Consider the following 21616-nt stretch of genomic DNA (forward strand, 5'->3'; position numbering starts at 1 on the left):
ATTATAATTTTTGACTTTGATTTGATTGTCAAAAGAAAAGGAGCAATTCCCATCGTGTTAATTTGAATGACGCTTGACCAGTGGTTTTATGAACAGGGTTAAAGGCAGTGGTGGGAAAAGTACACTCAAATGTTTTACTTAAGTAAAAGTAGAAATACTGCAATGTAGATGTATTCCGTTACAAGTAGAAGTCCCGTATTAAAGAATTTACTCAAGTAAAAGTACAAAAGTATCGGCACCAAAACTCATATTGCAGAATGTCCCATTTCACAAGTTAAAAATGTGTTCAAAATCATTTGATAATAGCCCATCTACAAGCTCACAATGCATCGCGACGCATTGTGAGCTTGTAGATCTGCTATTTTCAAATGGCCGAAATATATATATATGGTTAATGTATGTTTTCTAATCTAAATTAAAATCTCCAAAGTAACTAAAGTGTACTTAAGTAAATGTACTTAGTTACTTTCCACCACTGGTTAAAAAAGGTGACTTGACACGGGTGCAGCCACTGGGTTCGAGTGCTGAGCCCTAAGAATTTGGGCGCTTGTCTCTCCCCAACAGGCAGAACCTCAAAGGTGGATTGACAACATTTAGACTGTGTTATTCTGTTTACAAACCATCAGATGGCGGCCTTGAGTCATTTTGAATCACAAAGGCACTAGTCTCTTGAGATTGAATTGTCACTCACCTTACTGAGAACCTTATTACCCTTCAGTTAGAGGATACAAAAGCAGACTGAAGCTTCTTGCACATGTATGTCAGTATGTCACTGATGTCAGTGTCTCCTGCCGAAGGTCCAAAACCCCTCATTCCTAATAACACACACACAAATGTATACAGTGCAGACCACCAGTGTTAATTTTGACAGCTCATTTTTCTTTAGTTTTAGTCATAGTCTTTTGAATATCGTTGCTGTCAGGAAGAAACCATCTAACTCCAAAATGTTCATTTTTCAGAAAATGGAAATTATATATTTTTTAAGGAAATTAAGAAAACCTTATATTTTTTAACGACACACGACAGCAACGATATATATATTTTTTATTTTAGTCATCTGAAATATTTTTGTTTTAGTCGACTAAACATAAGATTAGTCAACTAAATGTAGTTAATTTTGTCGACAAAATGCTGAAAATACCCGACCCTGCAAGGTCACAACTGCGACGCGTTCTGAGCTTGCAGATCTGTTATTGTCAGAGTGCAACACCCGAGCACAACCAGTTGTACTGGATCTCTTCTCCACTAGTCCCTAACATTTTAGTCTAGATTTTATTTGTCGACGAAATTGTCATTCATATGTATTTTAGGCTCGTTAGAAATTTGCCAAAATACGGATGACACTAATATGGTTAACATGCATTTTTTTTGTATTGTTATTTACTATGAAAGCCTGCATCCCGTTGGTACGTCACGCCTCCATATATGGTGGTCACACTTCGTGATATCACGCCATAAGGTCATGCCTCGCGACATCCTGCCTCAATATATGGTCACGTCTCGTGACATCACGCCTCACCACCGTATATGGCCGTCTCTATTATGAAGATCATGACACTGACCTCATCAAACCCTGAATAGCTATACATGGAGAAGACTGGATCTACAATAGATCTGCATATATTGAGCCGGCCATCAATCTGACCCAAACCCTTAGATCTCCATATATGGAGCTGACCATGCGTTGCATGTGTTGATCCTCCCCACCCGTTCTTTGATGTCTCCCTTTTGACTGATACCTGTCCGTTCAAACTCTAGACGGGCCTGCCCCAAGGGTATTGGTGCAGCCGGCGAAAACTAGAGATCTCATCAGGCCCGGAAATGAAGGCCCGGCCCCACCTGGGCCCTCAAACCCTGTACACTCAAGACACTGCCGCTACGCCGCTGCAACACTTATAGATCTCCATATATGGAGCTGACCTGTTCTGACATTCCATATGTTGATCTGACCTCATCAAACCCTGCACACTCAAGACACACTCCATATATGGCCAGACCTCATCAAACCCTGTACACTCAAGACAGCCCAGCTCCTTATCCAGACATCAGTCATGCCGAAAACTTGACTATTGTAACTCCCTCCTTACTGGCCTACCGGCATGGGCACTAAAACCTCTCCAACTGATCCAAAATGCCGCAGCTCGCTTGGTCTTCAACCAGCCAAAATTCTCACGTCTCCCCCTTCTCCGCTCCCTTCATTGGCTCCCGGTCGCTGCCCGCACAGATTACAAAACTCTGATGCTGGCATTCAAAACAAACCAAAGGTATGGCACCCCCATATCTTGCAAGTGTGATCGAACCCTACAAACCCTCCCACGCACTCAGATCAGCTGACGCAGGGAAGCTGGAAGTACAATCACTAAAAAACCCGGGAAAACACACCACACGCCCTAAACTCTTCTCCCTTCTGGCTCCAAAACTATGGAATGCACTTCCCATTACAATCAGAACTGCAGCCTCACTCCCAATCTCCCGCCGTAGTCTGAAAACCCACCTCTTCAGACTCCACTTTGGCCCATAGCACTTGCCCTATAGCCCCGACGACCTTACAGGCGTATATGCAAAGGCAAAAGGCAAAAACATGCAGTAATCCTGGTCTCTAAACTACCTCCCCCTGGCCAGCCAGGGCGCCTGATTTGAGGGAAAGGAACTGGTCGGAATACCATGTTCCTTCCACGCGATATATGTCCAAACCGGGGAAGGTGAAAAGAAGTGGCTTGGACTCATCATGCATAGAAGGAAGCATGAGGTCAGTCCGCTGCCCTCCTCAGGTTGGCCGATCTCCCCAGCAAAAGGAACCCTGCTGCCATCTCTCTCTCACACACACACACACGGTAGGAAGTCAGGGATTTGTGGAAATATGTGATTGGCCGTCTCCCACAATAAGTCAATTAAATATCTTTCCATCCTAAATACGTTTCCGTAGCTTACTGGATGCATAAATGCCTCGTCGTGGTGGTGGATTTCCCATGACAGCACGACAAGTCCACGTCCTGCCACTGGGTATCAACCAGCTTCTGGCACAATTAAATAAAGCTACTCGTCTTCCACGTTCATGTCTATGGACCGCTGACAATTATTCACACCCGCTGTCACGCGATGCGCATCTTTAATACGACTGCATCCTTATTCTCGTCTCGCTGTCGAGGCTCCTAAACACTGGGCCCCCCCAGGGGTGCGTCCTTTCTCCACTCATTTACTCATTATATACTCATTTCTGTCAATCTCACTTTAGTACAGTTATGATGTATACGTTTGCTGATGACACATCTTTAGTAGGTCTTATTACCAACAAGGTTGAATCCGACTACCGCAGAGCAGTAGAGGAGCTGGTGGAGATGGTGTGAGAGTTACAACTTGATTCTAACCTCTCTAAAACCAAAGAGATGTTCATCGACTTTAGGAAAAAGATACGAGTCCTCCCCCCCCCCCCCCCCACACACACACACACACACATCGTCTCTATTTCCTGCGGCAGCTTAAGAAGTTTAAAGTCAGCCAAGCAGCCATGACTCACTTCTACAGGGCCACTATTGAAAGTGTCCTTACCTTCTCCATGCTTGTCTGGTTTGGTCACACAACCTCTCAAGACAAATCAAAGCTGGAAAGAGTAGTACGTCGCGCATCAAAAAACATTGGATGTACACTTTCCTCACTCTATTCCACCAGAATAATTAGGAAGGCAAATAAAATCATTGCAGACAACTCCCATCCTGCACATTACCTCTTCAATCTCCTCCCATCAGGCAGGAGATATAGAAGTATCAAGAGCTCAACATCTCGCTTCAGAGATAGCACTTACCTCGTAGCCATTAGACATCTGAACTCGTAGAAATATGCATATAGCACTTTAAAAAACTGAATGTAATTTCCTATGCTGCTGGTTTTTGTATTGTCCTTCTTGTTTGTGTATCTATGGTTGTCTGTATATGTTGAGTATGAACCAAGACAAATTCCTATCAACTTGTTGACATGGCAAATAAATGATTGAATCTTGAAAGACTAACTGGGACTCTTGAGTACTACCTTTCTGGAATTCCCGAGCTCGACTGTTGCATACGCTCTGCACGCCACACACACACACAGGTGTAATTGAAGCTAGCTGTTTGTAGTACACGACACCCGCTGTGTGGATAGCGAGAAATAGAGAGAGAGACAGACCGAAAGAAAGAGAGCAAACGAGGGAAGGGAACACACCTGTGATCATGTTGACCAGCAGAGTGGCGGTGTGTGTGTGTGTGTGTGCGTGTGCTGGGCTCGCACATTCCTGTTTAGTCCGGCTCAGCCTCGCTCCTCAGACTCTTGGCAGGACATCACAACAGAACAGACTACTGATACAAGCAACACTTCACAGAAAGAAAAGCTGGCTAGCGGCTCACAGAAACCTAGACCTACACCCGACCCCTATCCCAATCTGACCTGAAGTGGCAGTCAAGCATACACACACACACACACACAGTCACACACACACTAGGGCTGTCAAAATAACAGAGAAATTAATTAGATTACAATTAATGCATGCTTAAGATGACCCGGCCATACATCCCATAATCGCGTCCACTCTGCACTAGTCATCGCTCTTGTATCTGATGGATCCAAACGAGATGGAAAGAGAAGCCGTATCTAACCCTATCTGGATGGGGAATAAAAACACAAGTTGGTTATTGCCATAAAAGGCTGCACAATTGACATAAGTGGCGGCTCGAATCACGAGGTGGGAGACAGAGAGACATGTAGAGTCACATCTTTGGGTTCCCACAAGAAAAGGGCATATTTTGGACATGGTTCGATTAATAATATTTTAACTAAGCTTATATCTATAAATGGACCACGTCTGTGTGTACGTCTGTAATGCACGCAACTCGAGAACCTTTCGTCCCAACAACTTCAAATTCGACACGCACGTTCCACACCGCCACAGGGAGTGCAGTGCCCGGTGTAGTCAGACGCACGGTTGTCCAGAACCGCCCCAAAAGGCCTCTGCCCGGGCTCTGGACAGGGCCCCTGCCGAGGCTCCATATATGGAGCTGGCCTGTTCTGACATCACTCACAACATTCCATATTTGGGCATGCCTGACACAGAACTCCATATATAGGAATAAAGGAACACAGAGAGACAGATACAGAAATCTCCATATATGGAGGTACAACGGGTATTGCATAGCCCGGTGGGGCATGGATCTCCAACTTCCGTCGTTGCCGACTCTGTGCTCTACAGCCGGGCACCGGTCTAGGATATATTATTATGATGGGGTGAACATTTGGCGAAGGTACCCGATCTATAAGCTTGCAATCTTGTAGATCGCAACACATTGCCGTCTTGTGGATCAGCTATTTTTATGTATTTATTTTAAAGATATTTTTTGGGCTTTTTCTGCCTTTAGAGATGAACAGGAAAGAGGGTGAGAGAGTGATGGGGGAGAGACACACAGTAAAGACTGTCATGAATGGGATACATACTGTATACAGTAGGTGGCCTGGGCCTAGATCGGGTAAATGGATTAATGGATAAAGTCCACACAAAATTCACAAAAAATAATACTTTATTGAAAATATACCAGAAAATTGTGGACCATGTCTGTCTTAAAGTTTCTTCATTGTTTAAAGTTACATCTCAGTCATCCAAAAAGAAAGCCTGCGGTCACCTCCAATCACACAGAGCGGTAGTGTTCTGTGCCAGCTTAATCCCGCCCCTACTCTGGCTGATCCAATCATCACAGGCTGAAATGAAATAAGAAAATGTCCAGAGATTCATACATGAACACAAAAAGTACCCTGTGCTGATCAACATTACAGAGCGCGAGAATTAACCCATTCTGACCTGAGATCAGATTCAAAAAATGTCTTCTATGTCAGCCGCGCTTCGATATTTCAAAAATAGCAGACCTACAAGCTCGTAGCGCGCCACTCGGTGCCGCGCTATGAGCTTGTAGATCTGCTATTTTTCAATAGCTAACACCAAAATGGGTTCCCGTTCAGAATGGGTTTTGATTTACGAGAGGGGGCAAATAAAGCAATGGTTCAGCATGTGTGCTACGTTGTAGACGGCCATTTTCCACGGTTATCATGCATGCATGTATTTGTTTTTGTCGTTTGTCTGTTATGTCGCATTTTCTGAAACTAATCAACTATCGACATGCGTGGCCAGTTAAGACTCACTCGTGGCTCGACATGCGCGGCCGGTTAACCCATTCTGACCCGAGATCAGATTCTAAAAATGTCTTCTACATCCAAAGATTTTTCAAAAATAGCAGACCTACAAGCTCATAGCGCGCCACTCGGTGGCGCGCTATGAGCTTGTAGATCTGCTATTTTTCAATAGCTAAAGCATGACATGATGCGAACACCAAAAGGGGTTCCCGCCCCAAAATGGGTTAAGACACATACGTGGCCTGATCTGAACACCTGCAAATGTAGTGTGAAACAGTAGGGCCAAACAATCGGATTTGACAGTTTTGACTGCAGTCTACACGGGGGCCTAAAATAAAACAAGGCATTGAACTGACCTGTGGGTGTCCAAGATGGTGGATGAGTAACTGGCTATTGATCTTTCCTGCACATCCAGTGGTGCAGAATATGTTCTCATTGGCTCGAGACCATCTGAAATAACCAATGACATCACTTCACAACTGTGGTCGTCATTGCTTTACAATACGTAGCATAATCATTTCAATTGCGACACAGTGAGACGGAATGGCTGTGAATAATATAAGGGAAAAACTCATAGGATGACAAGGTTTTCTTACTTGAACAGCCGTGCTTTGTCTATGTGAGCTGGTCTTTTTTCTTGTGGGTAACTGCAGAGGATAAAAAGAAAGAATTAACCACGTTAAAAGGAGAATTCCGGACCAACCATTTTCTTACCTTTAGTTAGTTTCTGACTTTTGGACATAAAGTTGTATGAAATACTTGCCATGATTAATATAGTGGTTGGAAAGGTATAATTTGATTGCCTGAGTCCCGTGGTGGGAGTACTGCTCTGGTTTTGGGGAATATCAAGTAGTTCTGAGGGGCAATGGGGGCCACACATTAAAAATAAACCAATCTACAAAACTTGCATAATTTGTATCGTTGACCTATTTCTACCATTAGAGAACTTAAGTTACTTTCCACCACTGCTATAATCTGCAAATAATCAGAAATACGGAAAAATCTGAAATATCTAGCAGCAGTAATACAGAGCCAACGTTTACCTGGAGCGGGTGATGTCCCAGATGAGCCAATCGCTGCCCACCACGGCGCCGACCTTGATGGTGTTGGTGAGGCACCAGTCTGCCGACATCAGCGGCGACTGGCCACAGTCCAGGGACAGAATGGCCTGTTGGGTCACCAGGTCATAGAACCGAATCGTTCCCTTTTTCTCCGCCACCATAAGCTGGAGAAGACAGTGGGGTTTTTTTTTTTTTTTTTCAGTGGAAACCTTGTATGAATCTGATCTCAGGTCAGAATGGGTTAACAGAGTTGTATATAAACGGTGACTCCGCAAATTCAAAGGAAAAGAGGGTGCCGTTTCGCCTTTATTTGGCGATGGGTTCTCAGATTGATAATCTAGAGACCGTACAGCCCCACTGTTCATTTCAATGGAAGTTGCTCAGTGGTGTTTGAAGGACCCGGAAGAACGCTCTACTGCATTCTTGTTCGATTTTTGGGCCGCCAACATTTTGGTAGTCAAAATGCAGACGTGCTAACGGGCGATCCGTGCTGAACCCCCAGCTGTGCTGGATTTACTCGTGCTAAATGCAGTTCCAGCTTTGGCCAGTAGAGTTCGGCGGCTTCGACGTTGGCCAGCCGCTCTGGGGCGCTTGGTTTACATAGAAACGACCAATTGAATATTATTTGGCACACCTGAGCATCCTGGTTTAGACCATTTTAGACCGTGTTGCAAACAGACTTTTACAATAGTTGTGTGACACTAAAGAATGCAAAGACTTTATCCTATTCACTGTGGCTTTTTGTGGTCCGTGTATGTTCCGTTTCCATGGGAATATATTCACAATACTCTCTTATTTCATGTATACTTTGTTGAACATCATGACCACAAACAGGATATGAGCCAGTGTGAGCCTCTGGAATTCTCTGTGCATGTGGTGGGACTTGTACCTTGAAGACCTCCTGTGGATGCCAGCAGACGCTGATGCCAGGGGAGCTAAGTCTGAGATATGTGGTTTTATTGCCATCCAGGTCCCAAACCCTGTAAGAGACGTGTGAATTGAAATCAGATATGATTATACCAACATAAATTACAATTAATTGCAAAAGAAGGCTGTGGCTACAGTACCTACAGACTTGGGAGGTGGAAAAAGAAATAAATAAAACTGTCAAAGTCAAACATAGAAACTGTGCACCGGAGGCGTGTGACCGGAGGTGACAGGAGGATTGCAGGTTCTAATTCGCTCTTTAAGTTGACATAACGAATGGCAAAAACCACAACCTCACAAGCATATTTTCACAATAGCTAAGGTTTTAGAGTTTCGTTCTGAGCTCAAGTGTAGCGACCTGGGAGTAATATGACGAGTAGTTCTTGATCAAAACAAATGCAACGAGACATACAAACCAGATCAGTTTGTTTGTCGACAGGGGGTTAACATATTTTTTATACAGACTAGATGTTCGATCAGCTCAGTGGCCTTGTGGTTAGAGTGTCCACCCTGAGACTGGGAGGTTGGGGTTCCCAAAGACTGTGAAAAATGGGACCCAGTGCCTCCCTGCATCAAGGGTTGGATTGGGGGTAAGTCCCTGCGACATACTAGCGTCATGTGCAGCATGACGCTATATACATCAAGTACATCAAGCTGTCTATAGGCCTCATGGCTTGGCAAGGCTTACCTTATACGTTTGACCATTCCTCAGGCTGGCAAAGCGACAGGCTTTGCCAGACAACAACATAAACATGACTTGTAATTAAGATTTAGAACGGAACAATATACGGACCAAAGCAGCTTTGGAAGTCTGCCAGAGCAAGACACGAGGATAATGTTACCGCCACCGAATTAGTTACATTTTCGCTAGAGTAGAAACGGACTGTCACTGTATCAAATACAGAGCCACCTCCCCGACAATATCACAGATAGTTATTTTTGGACCACAATGCTTCACTAAAAACGCCGGGACAACGCTCCACACGTCCCAAACTCTTCTCCCTTCTGGCTCCTAAAACTATAGAATGCACTTCTCATTGCAGTCAGAACTGCAGACTCACTCCCGATCTTCTGACGTACTCTGAAAAACCACCTATTCAGACTCCATCTTAGCCCATAGCACTTGCCCTAGCCTCGGCGACCTTACAGGCGTATTGCAAAGGCTCAACTTATGTAACTTAGATAGCATTAAATGTAGACATACTGTAGCACTCTAGTGTATATGCATATTTCATTATAGATATTTAGGTTTTCTTAGCGTACGTATGATTGATTACTTTTATTGTCCTATATAGAGGTTTAATGTTTGTTTTTAGTTCAATGTTTGTTTTAAAAACGCCATTGACAATGAAAGGAACATTTACGTCACATTGTCTCTTTATTGTTAATGGCATTTAAAGTTTGTGTTGGCACCGTTTGTTTTACATCACCATTACATCACCTAATCAACATGAGTTAGACGTGAATATATTAGCGCCCCTCACTGATTTTTTATTTGATGTATTACCATGTTTTGTTCTTGCTTACTGTAAATCGCTCTCGATTAAGACTGTCAGCTACATGCCTAAATTGTTAATCTTTACAATATATGAGATGATTTTAAGATGACCCAATGCTTTTCTCTATAGTGAGTTTCCTCTACGATGCAAGAATTATCCTGCTCATGGCTGTAGCTCAACATTTCAACTAGCACCTTGACTGGGTTTTGTTGCACAAGAGGCCATCAAGTGCCTTTTCTTATTTAAGGTCACTTATTGTTTTTGTGTTTTTTTTTTGGCTGAACCGTGCAGTCGGTTTTCGCGAAACGCGGGAATCTGGTAGAGGGCCATGCTAAACGGTGACTATGCGAAGCCCATGACCATTGGCCAAAGGGTGGCGCTATAGCACTCAATTGAAAATGCAAACTTTGAACGTGCATATCTCATGAACCGTTTGCAATGACACTTTGATACACATACAGTATGTGTCTCCTCATGGCGAACAACTTTCGTGTTCTGACTTTTGACCTTTAGATCACCCGCCATTTTGAATTATATGAAAAACAGTAAAAATGTATCTCCTCCCAGGATCTTTGATCAAAATGCACGAAAACCTCTACATGTGAACTTTGGACCTATACGGACAAAGAAACCGTAGTACATTTTTGCTAAGTGAAAAAATAAGTTTTTATGAGCCAATGAAAATTGCTGTTTTGTGAAACGTCTTCTTCTGCCCCCAATACCTACATGCAGCGTCATATGCTTATGTCACTTTACAGTATGGTATAGGGCCGTGCCAAATAGCACTGAAAGCGTACAAAGAGAAGTTTGCAGAACCTTCTCTCTCTTCCAGGGAAAAGGGCTTTTGCCTCTAATCTGGGCCCTGAGCTGTGAAGACAGACAGGCTTACCCTGGGCTCTTGTTACGGTGAAAACGCCAGCCTCACATTACAAGTGAGCTATGATAGCGGAGCCAGTGGAGGGAAACATCACCCTCGTCTGAGTCAGGAGGTTACGCTCCACTCGCATTACAGCGAAATGTTTTGCTGTGGGCGGCTCGCCCGCTGCCATTCACTGTCCGTGGAGGACAGCGAGGATGGGCAGAATGCACGGCACGTCTGCGAGGCAAAGAGGGTCACGGAAGAACCTCACTTCATGCAAAACGAAAACCTGAAGGGGTTGCGTGAACGCCAATCAACAGATCAAAGCTCTACAAACACAAGCTTTTGGGCAAGGGTGGTCATTCGCCGGACACAGAGAGGGCGATGTGTTTTTCAATGTAATAATCACTAATACTTCTTAAAAAAAAAAAAGAACGGTCAACTCTACAGTTGAACACGACTCTGATTCAGCAGCCCGAGAAACAGTGCAAACACTCATGCAGATGTAATAAATCACTTGGATGGAGAGAGCTGTGGCTCCCCGAGACCAAGATCTATGGTTAACCACATCTGAACTCAAATACCTCCTTAAAACACAAGCTCAACAATCCCAGAGGAATGGAGGAAAGGTGGGGATGGGAGTGCGGCTAGGTGGCTGCAAGTGTTTCTGGGAATAAAAAATAAAAAGACATACGCAAATGATTATGAAGCATGGGAAGGCGCTGACTGATGAGGTCATGCAGGAGACATCATCTAATAAAGTCCAAAAGGCAGCTCCAAAGATCATCTAAATGTCAAGTATGTTGTTCGGAGAGATGAATGTCACTACTTTTACATTTTGGGCGGGAACCCCTTTTGGTGTTTCAAGCATTATGTTTTTTTTTTTAATTTATATTTTTTGTCCCACAATTTTGTAACCCATTTTTCACCCCTGTGTCAATCATCCTGTGATGTGATCCTGGGCTCTACACACCCTCCGCCAACCTAGGGAGAGCAACGGACTTAACTCATGCTTCCTTCATGCTCGAGTGTCCAAGTTGCTCCTTTACACCTGACAGGGGGGAGTTTCCCTGGTTGGACGTAGCGCGTGGAAGAAGCACGTTATTCCAACCAGTTCCTTTCCCCTCCATCAGGCGTCCCGGCTGGCCAGGGGGAGGCAGTTTAGAGACCAGGATTACTGCATGTTTTTGTGAGGGTACATACCCTAGGGGACACGGGGAGAACATGCAAACTCCACACAGAAAGGCCCTTTCGCCAACCCCGCCTTCGGGTATGGGCACTGATGACGCGGAAAGGAAACACGCCGCCAGCACCCACATTATGTTATAATTTAGCTATTGAAAAATAGCAGATCTACAAGCTCATAGCGCGCCACCGAGTGGCGCCCTTCGAGCTTGTAGGTGTGCTATTTATGAAATAGGTTGAGCACCACTGACATAGAAACATGGGATTTTGAAGCGACTTCAGTCCAAAATGGGTTAAGTGAAGTGGCGGCATGGGGGAAGAGTATATACAGTATATGCCCCGTCTCAGTAAATATTAGACTTTTTCCTGCCTCGTCTCTCCCAGCAGCAGCAGATAGATAGAACCCTGTCAAAACTCTCCCCGAGTTCTTCGTTCCTCCTCTCCTGCCCGTGTGCAGACCCCAGCCAGAGCCTCCTCTATGGAGCGTGAGTGAGGTTGAAAGAAAAGAAAAAAAGCCTCAGACCACACCAGGCAAACAAAGACTCTAAACCCCTCTACTTTCAGACCAATGGCCAAGCGGAGTTCAATCGCACGCTATACGCCACCGCCGGCCAAACTGCGGTCAACCACTCTGCCCTTCAAATGGAGAGGAGCATCTCCCCAGCAAAACATAACCTTTTGCCGAATGAGGTTAAAGGCATGAGACACGAAAAACACACGAGCAAACTGCCTCCGATAAAGCAGCGCCGCGTAATTGTACGACAGTACGTCGAGCAATAACACTCCGCTTCCATGCACAACAGAGTTGAAAGGAGAGACGAGCATCTGAAGTTCCTGCATTGTAATATCTAAAGTGAGGGAAGAAAAAAAAAACTGTACGGCGGGCTGGAGCATTATGGTTTGTCAATGTTTCCCATAGAAATGAGGGAAATGGGAACACAGTGTTAGCGCTGCGTGATTTATAGTAGAGAGCTGCAGGGTAAATAATCACGGTGACTCTCCGGAGACCGAGAACTGGACGAGTCAAACAATAATCCCAGTCCCGGTGCCTCCGCAGAGCAGCCCAGGTTCAGGCACACGTTGTCCCGCTCATCACGACCACATCTTCAAACAATAACATTATCTTTAAACCCAGACATTTGGACTGCTGAAATAATTATCAAAGAGATTTGTCATATTTATTGGACTGGCTTGTTGCCCTCACTGTGTGGGCCAGTGATAGAAAATCCTCGCACTTGTATATGGATTATAAATGGGGAGAGAAAAGGGGAGCAGGCTTGGCTTGTGGCAGTCAAGCACAAGACAGATCAGTTATGAGGAACTGAAGACACAACATCCGGCTTTGTTGTAGGGGAGTAGGGACTCTTATTCCCAAACCTTACAAAAGAAGAAAACATGCGGTACTTTACATATAGAGGGTATGCGCATGACATCATCATCAAACCCGGATGTTATGCGTGAACATCTAACTGAGTGGCAAAAAAATAATACTTTCTGGCCTTGACAGCCCATACATCCAAACAGAAAAGTTGTATTTGATTGCATTAAACGACATTAAACAACATGAAACTGACTTTTTCCACTCACTTTGCCACTCAACATATGCATGTGCATACCCTCTATTCACTTTCCCTTCCAATGCCATATAGCAAAAAAAATTATGATTAACCCATTCTGGACGGGAACACCTTTTGGTGTTTTAACTATACTTTAGCTATTGAAAAATAGCCACCGAGTGGCGCGCTACGAGCTTGTAGGTCTGCTATTTTTGAAAAATCTTAAGAATGCGGCACAAATCTTTGAATATATATTCTTTCAGAGCGAACCTTTTTTTTTTTTCTCGATGTCAGGCCAAAATGGGTTAACACAAAGATACAATACATGGGAATCATACGGAATGCAGGTGTATGGCATGAGTCATGACGCAATTAATATCAGATCATGCACTGTGACTGTGGCTGTCTAACTGCTGAGCAGGCACAGTTGACCTCAAGTTTGGATGAAGTTGGAAAGAGAAAAAAGATCTACTGTAAGTGACTATTACAGAGGGTTCATTATTGTGGCGCAAACGGCATAGCAACCAGATCTCATTTTTATTATGTTTAGGACACAAAAAACACTTTCCTGGGGTTTTTAGGTGTGTAATATGTGGGGTTTTTTTAAGACGTTTTAGTCATGATGCCACGTTCATGACCTAAACTGTCATGAAAACGTGTGGTCTCACTTCCTTTCTGGACTACATTGGATGTCTCCCAACCACAAGTGCACGAAAGCATTATGGTCATTGTAAGAATTCAACAATCCAGTGTCAAAACACACAGACTTCATTATTTTTGCTAAAACATCATTTTTGGGAAAAAACTAAAAACAAACATGACATGCCCAGTCACCATGCCGCACCTGTGATGTTCCTTTTTTACTGACACCAAGTTTAAAATAAGAATTGAACGCACAGAATATCAACACAAAGCAACTTTATGTCTGGACAGGCATGTCGGTGGTGTTGTGCAATGGTGAGATGTGGGCAAAACGGTGTGGTTTGGTAGGAGAAGGCGGACAAAGGCAGCCGGATAAACGGGGGTGCGTGGGTTTTAATTAGGGCGGCAGGACGAGTGAACGCACATCTGAGAGTTCTGCGATGTGAAGAAAGTAGCGGAGGTGGAATCGATATATGAGCGAAACAGCGAGCGGTGACAACAGCCTCTGGAGCTGTTGTCACCGTACATAAAGCTTTATATCAAATATCAACTTTTAACACTGGGCCTGGTCGCTAGTCAACGCCTTGCATACCCCCCGGCACCAGGATACGTGCGCGTGCAGCCGTGCACCCCATAGGGTCCCATTAAGAGTATACGATCTTCTTTGGCTGTTATCTCTGAAAAATGCGGCGCTGTCCGAGGTTCGGATCTGATTTGTGATTTTTTTTCTTTTTAAAAAAAAACTCGCATTGCATCCAACATGTTAACGTTTCTGGCGAAAGATAAACATCGTCAGCTATACTGCCAACATAAGCCGTTCCTTACGATGGCGGTCTCCGAGCCAGGAAACCGGAAATTAAGGTACCAGTACACATATACGGCCGAGAAAGGCTTACCTACCCTTAGCTGCCACCATGGCATGTGGCAGACAAATAATACCTTAAGACAACTGCAGTTCCCCTGTATGGTCTCTAGGTGGCCCATAACACATGCTGCCTGCCTCTAACACTACCAAGTCACACAACAGAATGGCAGAGGGATAGCAAAGGCAAACTTACAGCTGAGAAACGATAATAATTCGGAGGAGACGAGGTCGGGGCATCTGATTAAATGCTGCGCCGCGCTACTGCCAATTGCCTGCATTAACATCCCCATGGCTGGCGGAGCCGAGACTGCTGAACAACCTGCCAAAAGTAAAAAAGGAGTGATGTAGAGGTCATAAGACTAAAACGTGCATGAATGCACGCATTGCCCACACACTCTCATTCGCTTTTTCTGCGGGTCCCACTTTTCCCTCTCATATCAGGGGCTCCGTTTGTGTGGGCTGAACTGGAAGGTCCTCCACTGTTAACTTGATCTATCTCTCGTTCCGCCTTTCTTCCTCCTGCATCCCATATTTTTTCAACATGACAGAATTTAAATCTTTCAGCAGATGGAGCGCACTCCTGTTTTCTCTGGCCGGACGGCGGGAGGGAGGGTGAGAAAAGAGCGGATGCTAGTGGAAGAGTCTCGTCCCCTCCTACTGCTCCGGCCCTGATTGCCTACCCCATTGCTCATTGTGACCGACGCCTCAACACTGTGGCAACATAATGGGCATCCAGCAGGTTGTAGAAAATAGTCTTTTTGAACAACTACAGGGACAGGTGCGTCAGAGCAGGCAACCGGTGCGAATAATGACATAAAAGGAGGCCCCATAAACCGTCTTCACTTATATAACAGAAGTTTATTTAGGCTACTGAAGGTTACAACGTTTCGGTCTCACTATACCTTCATCAGGTTATCTGGAATTCTGGATACCCGATGAAGGTCATGAAGCACTGTGAAAGCGACCATCATAAATCAAAGACATGTGATGTGATAAATAAAAAACTAAACGCTGACGTCGAGATGTGTGGAGCCCATGCAGCGTCTTCCCCTGTCAGTTATTATTAGTCAGTTCTTAAGTGAGGAAATTCGTTTATAGAAAACCCTACATTTTTATTTTGGAGTATGTAACTGGTAACTGTAAAAAACAAAAGAAATGGGAAACAAAGAGGGGTGAGACTTGTAATGTAAAACAGGTGTTTGTTGCAAGTGACTCAGTCCACTTGTGAGGGGGGGGGGGGGGGGGGGGGTTGTCCCTGGGGTGACCCCAGCTACTGACACAAGTTTTCCCTCTTCTAATTGAAAAGACACATTGGGGGGGGGGGGGGGGGGGAGACCTTTTTAAGAGTTTGTCCCCTTGGAGAGGAAAATCTCTGGCTGGCTAATTGGATTTCCATATTCAACCAATTAGCTAGAAAAGCTCCCCAAAGCGGCCCGTGTTCTTACGCACAGTCACACCGGAGCGTGTTGTGCTAAAGCGTCAGGTTTCACTGTGGAAACACTGTCAGGGCTTTCTGCACCATTAACAGAGAACAGAACTCACAATCGAGAGTGGAGGAGAGGAACGAACACGCGCATGCAGTGCACGTATACGCCCCGCACACACAGACACACACACACACACACACACACACACACGAACAGGAGGTGGGGGGGTGGGGGAAGAAGAAAGTGGTTTGGACCTGCAAGTGTGGTCGTCGCTGACGGAAGCAATTTGTTTCCCCTCCGTGGGCTCAAACACCAGCTGATTAATGTAGCTGGTGTGTCCTTCCATCACCTAGACAACAGCATACGGAGAGAAACAAAAGAAACATGCAAACAAAACACAAGCACACAATCAACAACATTGTGTCAGACTTATTCATTTGCAAGTAGAGATGATATTGTATAGGGTTATTATCCAGCATGCCCCTGGGTTTTCTACATGCATATCCATCCAGAAACTCTGTACCTTGACTCATGCTTATCCTGAAGATCTGAAGTCCACAGGCGGAGGTTTCTGTCCGCAGCGGCAGTGCAAACCTAGACAAATAAGACACAGAGAGACAAAGACCAAAATAAACAAGAGCGAGAACATCAAAACAGAATGAAATTATGTGTTGCCCCCCCCCCCCCCCCCCAGACCTATGCCTATTATTTACACATGTCTGTAACTGCCTGGATGGACAACGTGTGTGTCTGTGCGTGTGCGCGAGCGTGTGTGTGTGTGTGTGTGTGTGTGTGTGTGTGTGTGTGTGTGTGTGTGTGTGGTAGAAAGTTGGATGACAATCAATGGAATCTCTGCCAGGGAGATTCTAATTGCACCCTAAGATAAACACGGAGAAAAACAAGATTCTCACGGCATTTACGCATTTCTCTTCACAAAACCTGAGCAGAGCCAGGGGGAGGACTTTCCCTCTAATCAGCCTAGTATATACCCCAGCGGCTGCAATTATTCACACAATTACACTAACTCACTTATGACAAGAAAAACACACACGTATCACCAGAATAAACAGACAGCGGTTCACACGTTTTCAGTCACAGCTGGATTTGGCATGATGTCACTGCAAACACCCCGACATGCTCCAGGGCATTACTAGTACAGTAGATTAGATTATATGAGCCTACTAGAACTACCGATTAACTAGCACGGCATGGAACACCTCCGATTTTCTTTTCAAAGTTCATTGCTAAAGGACTTTTTCCAGTGACCTTTCATAATCGTGCATAAAACGACATGTCTCAAGACTCCTTTTTTTTATTTTGACTTCATTTTATCATTTTTGAGGGGCGATAGCTCCTCCTATGTCCAGCTTCTGGTGTGTAACCCAAATGTTGTCCTAACACAAACATGAAATGCCATTGAATGACAATGAACGGAGTGTTTGTGCGAACGCAAACAGTGCGTAACACAAACATTGATGACGAAGGTCGAGGACCCCAAATAGCGATGGGCCGGAAGGAGATGACGCACAATGATAAGAGCGCCCTCACGTCACAACGGTGTGATTTTCTTTTTAACAATGTTTGACTTACTTCAACATAGTCTTGGGGGGGGGGGGGGGGGGGGGGGGTATTTAGCCGAAGTGGAAAAGTCATTGGACATTTTCTTGTTTGGATTTAGGACGTTTAAAGCACTAATAGATTATAGAACGCCGACTTTCGATTTCAAGGTTTTGTACCATCCACAAAAATCTCCCACTCATTTTCAACAGAGCAGATCATGTCTGCAGCTCATCATCGTGACAGCAAACTGGATTCCTTGTTCTCTGGTTAATAGCTTTGAGAGTGAGGGAGAGTTTATGTTCCAATTTCCCAGATACAGAACATGACCCGCCTCAAAAGGTAGGAAACTACATGTGAATTCTTACTAGTGTCGATTCGCCATAACTGTGACAAAGAATGTTTTAATTATGGAACATTATTAGGTGCAACCGACCGGTGGGTATAATGTACGGACGGATGCACCAGCCATGCGATTACAACATCTCCAGTTTGATTCCGGACAGAGCCATGTGCTTCAGGTCTTTCCCACGCTCTTACATTCCTATCTGAAGAGAACCGAGGAAAAACTGCCTAACAAAATATTGTAAACAAGAGGTGGGTCTTTCCTCTTCTTTGCCGATGCAGAAAGAGCGCATTTAGGAAAAGACATGTCCAGCTCACCCTGGTCCTGTCCAGGAGGTTGCTGACTGGACAACACATACCGGCCAGGGAGAACATGGCAGCCTCCAGCTCAACCCCCAGGCCCACCCTCCCGCTTATCCCCCCCTATGTAAGCCCCTTGCCTTTCAGGCGCGCCGTGAGAACATTGTACTTTTCCTGGAAGGCACGGCTACGTGCAGAACGATGGGAGGGATTGGAACCTGAGTGGGCAGCCATCAGCGCAATAACATGCGCGCACGTCACAGGGCCGCCTCAAGGGCCCTGCAGAGTTAACCACAGAGGGCCAGGAAGTATCACTGCCTTTCCTTTTCAATTACGGCAAGCTGAAACACCTCCAATGGGACCACAGCCTTCCATTCGCCATTCCAATTAGCAGGAAACCCTTGCTTTCTAACAACCCGACCAGTCAGGCTACTTTTTCCTCCTGTCCAAAGCCACCTGAAATAACTTTGCTCATTTTCTGGCAGCTGCAGAGTGACACTCTCGGGCTGTGATGATGACTAGAATCCCTAAGCACAGATGCTTTCACTCCAACTTCTTCTCATTCAGGTCAGTAAAAACATTCAACTCAATGATTACCGTTGTGGCGTAAAAAAGGACATGAATGTCAGGGTCTAAATAGGAGAATGAATTATATTTAATCCATTAAAATGACATACCACCACTTAGTACTTACATAGTGAAATATTACAAAGTATTCAGTACAAGCACAGGCTGAAGCGACTAACTTACCTTACTGTGGGAATCCGGTCCAATCGTGACTCAGGGCTCCAAGCGAGGGCGTCGACACGCGACTCATGATGGAACGCACGAAGCACGACAAATTCAACCCCCTCTACCTCCATATCCTCCTCCTGTGTAGGGAACACATGGTTTGTATTCATGAAAGGGACAGGCATGGTGGGACACCGGGGGCCCCAATAAGGGCTAAAGGATATGGGCATGAATGAAGCCACAGTGTCACTCACCTGGAAGAGGCAGGTGCCCACTACCACGTTGTGATTCCCTCCGTAAGCCAGGAGGGAGACGGCGCTTCCGCTGTCGAAGGGGCTGAATTCTGCCACGTGGACATAGTCGTCACATGCCACCGTGTAGGTGGCAGTACGACTTGAATCCTTCTTGCATTCTAATGTCCAGATGGTAAACACCGAGTCCGTGTTCAGGCCGGGTTGTCTCGTCAGTTCACCTGACCGACACCTGCCTTCACAGTGAAAGAGATGAGCAACATGAACCAGCTAACTTATATTTGATAGACTTAAAGATGGAGTGCAGTGTCAGATTTTTGCAGGTAGAATGTACACAACTAGCAACGTTACACTGTAATGAATTGCAGTTTCAAGTACTACCATATAGGGCTGTCAGAACGAATTCATAATATGAAAGAAATTCGAATATTAAAAAATATATATATATTCGAAAGCTAAAATTGTAAAATTGCATTCGAATGGAGCTTTTATCATTTATTAATTCTATTTAATATTTTTATTTTGTTTTATGTTATTTTATCCGCTCACTAAATGTATTGAGTAACGAATCTACCGCTGTGAAATCTCCCCGGCCGCTTCCACTGCATGTGAAGAGCGAATGTGGGCCAGGTTCCGGACCCCGTGGCCTCGCGACCGTAATAGAGACGGCTTAGTGGCCCGGTGATAAATGAGCGGAGACTAGCCAGCTACACGAAGGTGACAAGGGCACCGATTGCAAAGGCTGAGCACGCGGTCAAAAACGTCGAAATGTCTCGAAAATATTTTCGGAGGCTCGATTTTCGTGCGTTCTACTCGCGGTACCGCCGCTGACAAGCCCGCGGTTCCGTGGGTCCTGAGCGGGCCGACGAGGGCTACTCCGTATGGTCAAGCCCGTCGCGCAGAACCCAGGCGGGTACCCCCGAAAAGTTCCGAAATGTCCGGAGGAGCGGCGGCGCTTAGAGTGACCGCAATGACATGACATAATGTCCGTGGAAACACAAGCATTCGGTGGGTCTCGCGCTAGGCTGTCGTTTTACGTTTCACGTTCACTGTAAATGCATTTGCACTATAGACAGACAACAATCTTACCGTGCTGAGTGCACTGTGCTCAATAAAACAGTTTAAACGCTATTTTGTGCCGTGAAAACCATTATTACGTGTGCTGAAACTGAAAGTACTGCTTTGTCGTTTGGAAGGGGGGGGCCCTCTAGTGGACAGAACGTGCATCGTATTATATTCTGTGTATTATTATAGGCTAAATATGAGCTAAAATAAACAATGTAAATATTCGAATATTTTCGAAAATTACAAATAATGAAGCAATGAAATTCGAATTGGATTATAGATGTGAACTGACAGCCCTACTACCATATCTTACAGCATCAACAGGCTCCAATTGACATTCAGCAGAATCATTACATTTTCCTTTGAAGATCATGACATATATATAAACACCATCCAACAGGTGCCATGCCATGAGCGATTTCAGGACGTCAGACGAGTTATATGATTATGCCAAATGTCTAAACACTGCATGATGATTATTATGGTCACGTGATTAAATGCTGTGATGTCTCATATTCGACCATAGGCCTAATATTGCCTATCATTTTGTTATTAAACCCCTCTGGCGTTTCACATTGTTTTACAATGCTAATTTTGGTCAGGGGTGGTATTGGCTGACTTGCTACTCTAGCCTATATAGAGGATATTTCTCATGTTATTTTAAACACGAGAGGCTTAAAACACACTTAAAACACAAGAGACAATGCGAGAGCATTACAACAGAAAGCCAACTATTAGGGGACTATACTAATTAGGGCATCTGAAGTTCTGAACACTGATGCCTGCCAGTCACAATTTGGGACATGGTCTCAAATTGTGGGACGCCTACAAAGTCTTGGAAATTAGTAGCTCCGTTTGGAACCTCAATATCTACACTGCTTCGCTTTAGCTCCGAGATGAGGTTCCGTGGAGGGATATCCCTGCACAGGTCGAAATGGGCTCTAGCTGGGTCGAGCCTGTCCACAGACAGAGGCAAAAGAGTACCAAACAGTACTCTTTTCAAAAAGTAAAGGTATCAGATTCAGAACCGAGATGCAGTTGATAAACTTAAGGCCGGCACTTAACAATTTTCGTCCGGCGTTAAATAAAAAGGCTTGCATGCGCAGTACTGCTTCCTTATGATTGCATTGGGAAAACATGGTACTGGCTGACAAACAACACGATTTTGCAACCCATTTTTTCACCCAGTTTCAAT

At 44.8% G+C, this 21616-nt stretch overlaps 1 protein-coding gene across 1 annotated transcript; it reads right to left on the reverse strand.

Annotated features, from left to right (window-relative positions):
* Positions 1–5536: 5536 nt before the first annotated feature.
* On the reverse strand, positions 5537–20338 carry nup37 (nucleoporin 37; the record flags this gene model as incomplete). Its single annotated transcript, XM_083757942.1, is given in 11 exon segments — positions 5537–5721; positions 6507–6600; positions 6747–6797; positions 7194–7375; positions 8101–8191; positions 16426–16520; positions 16695–16699; positions 16702–16765; positions 19129–19245; positions 19360–19592; positions 20170–20338. Coding segments are annotated over 11 exon segments (1215 nt in total). The 3' UTR covers positions 5537–5607.
* Between the last annotated feature and the right edge of the window lie 1278 nt (positions 20339–21616).

This window comes from Protomyctophum parallelum, assembly GCF_964188405.1.
Source record: "Protomyctophum parallelum genome assembly, chromosome: 22".
Classification (NCBI taxonomy): domain Eukaryota; kingdom Metazoa; phylum Chordata; class Actinopteri; order Myctophiformes; family Myctophidae; genus Protomyctophum; species Protomyctophum parallelum.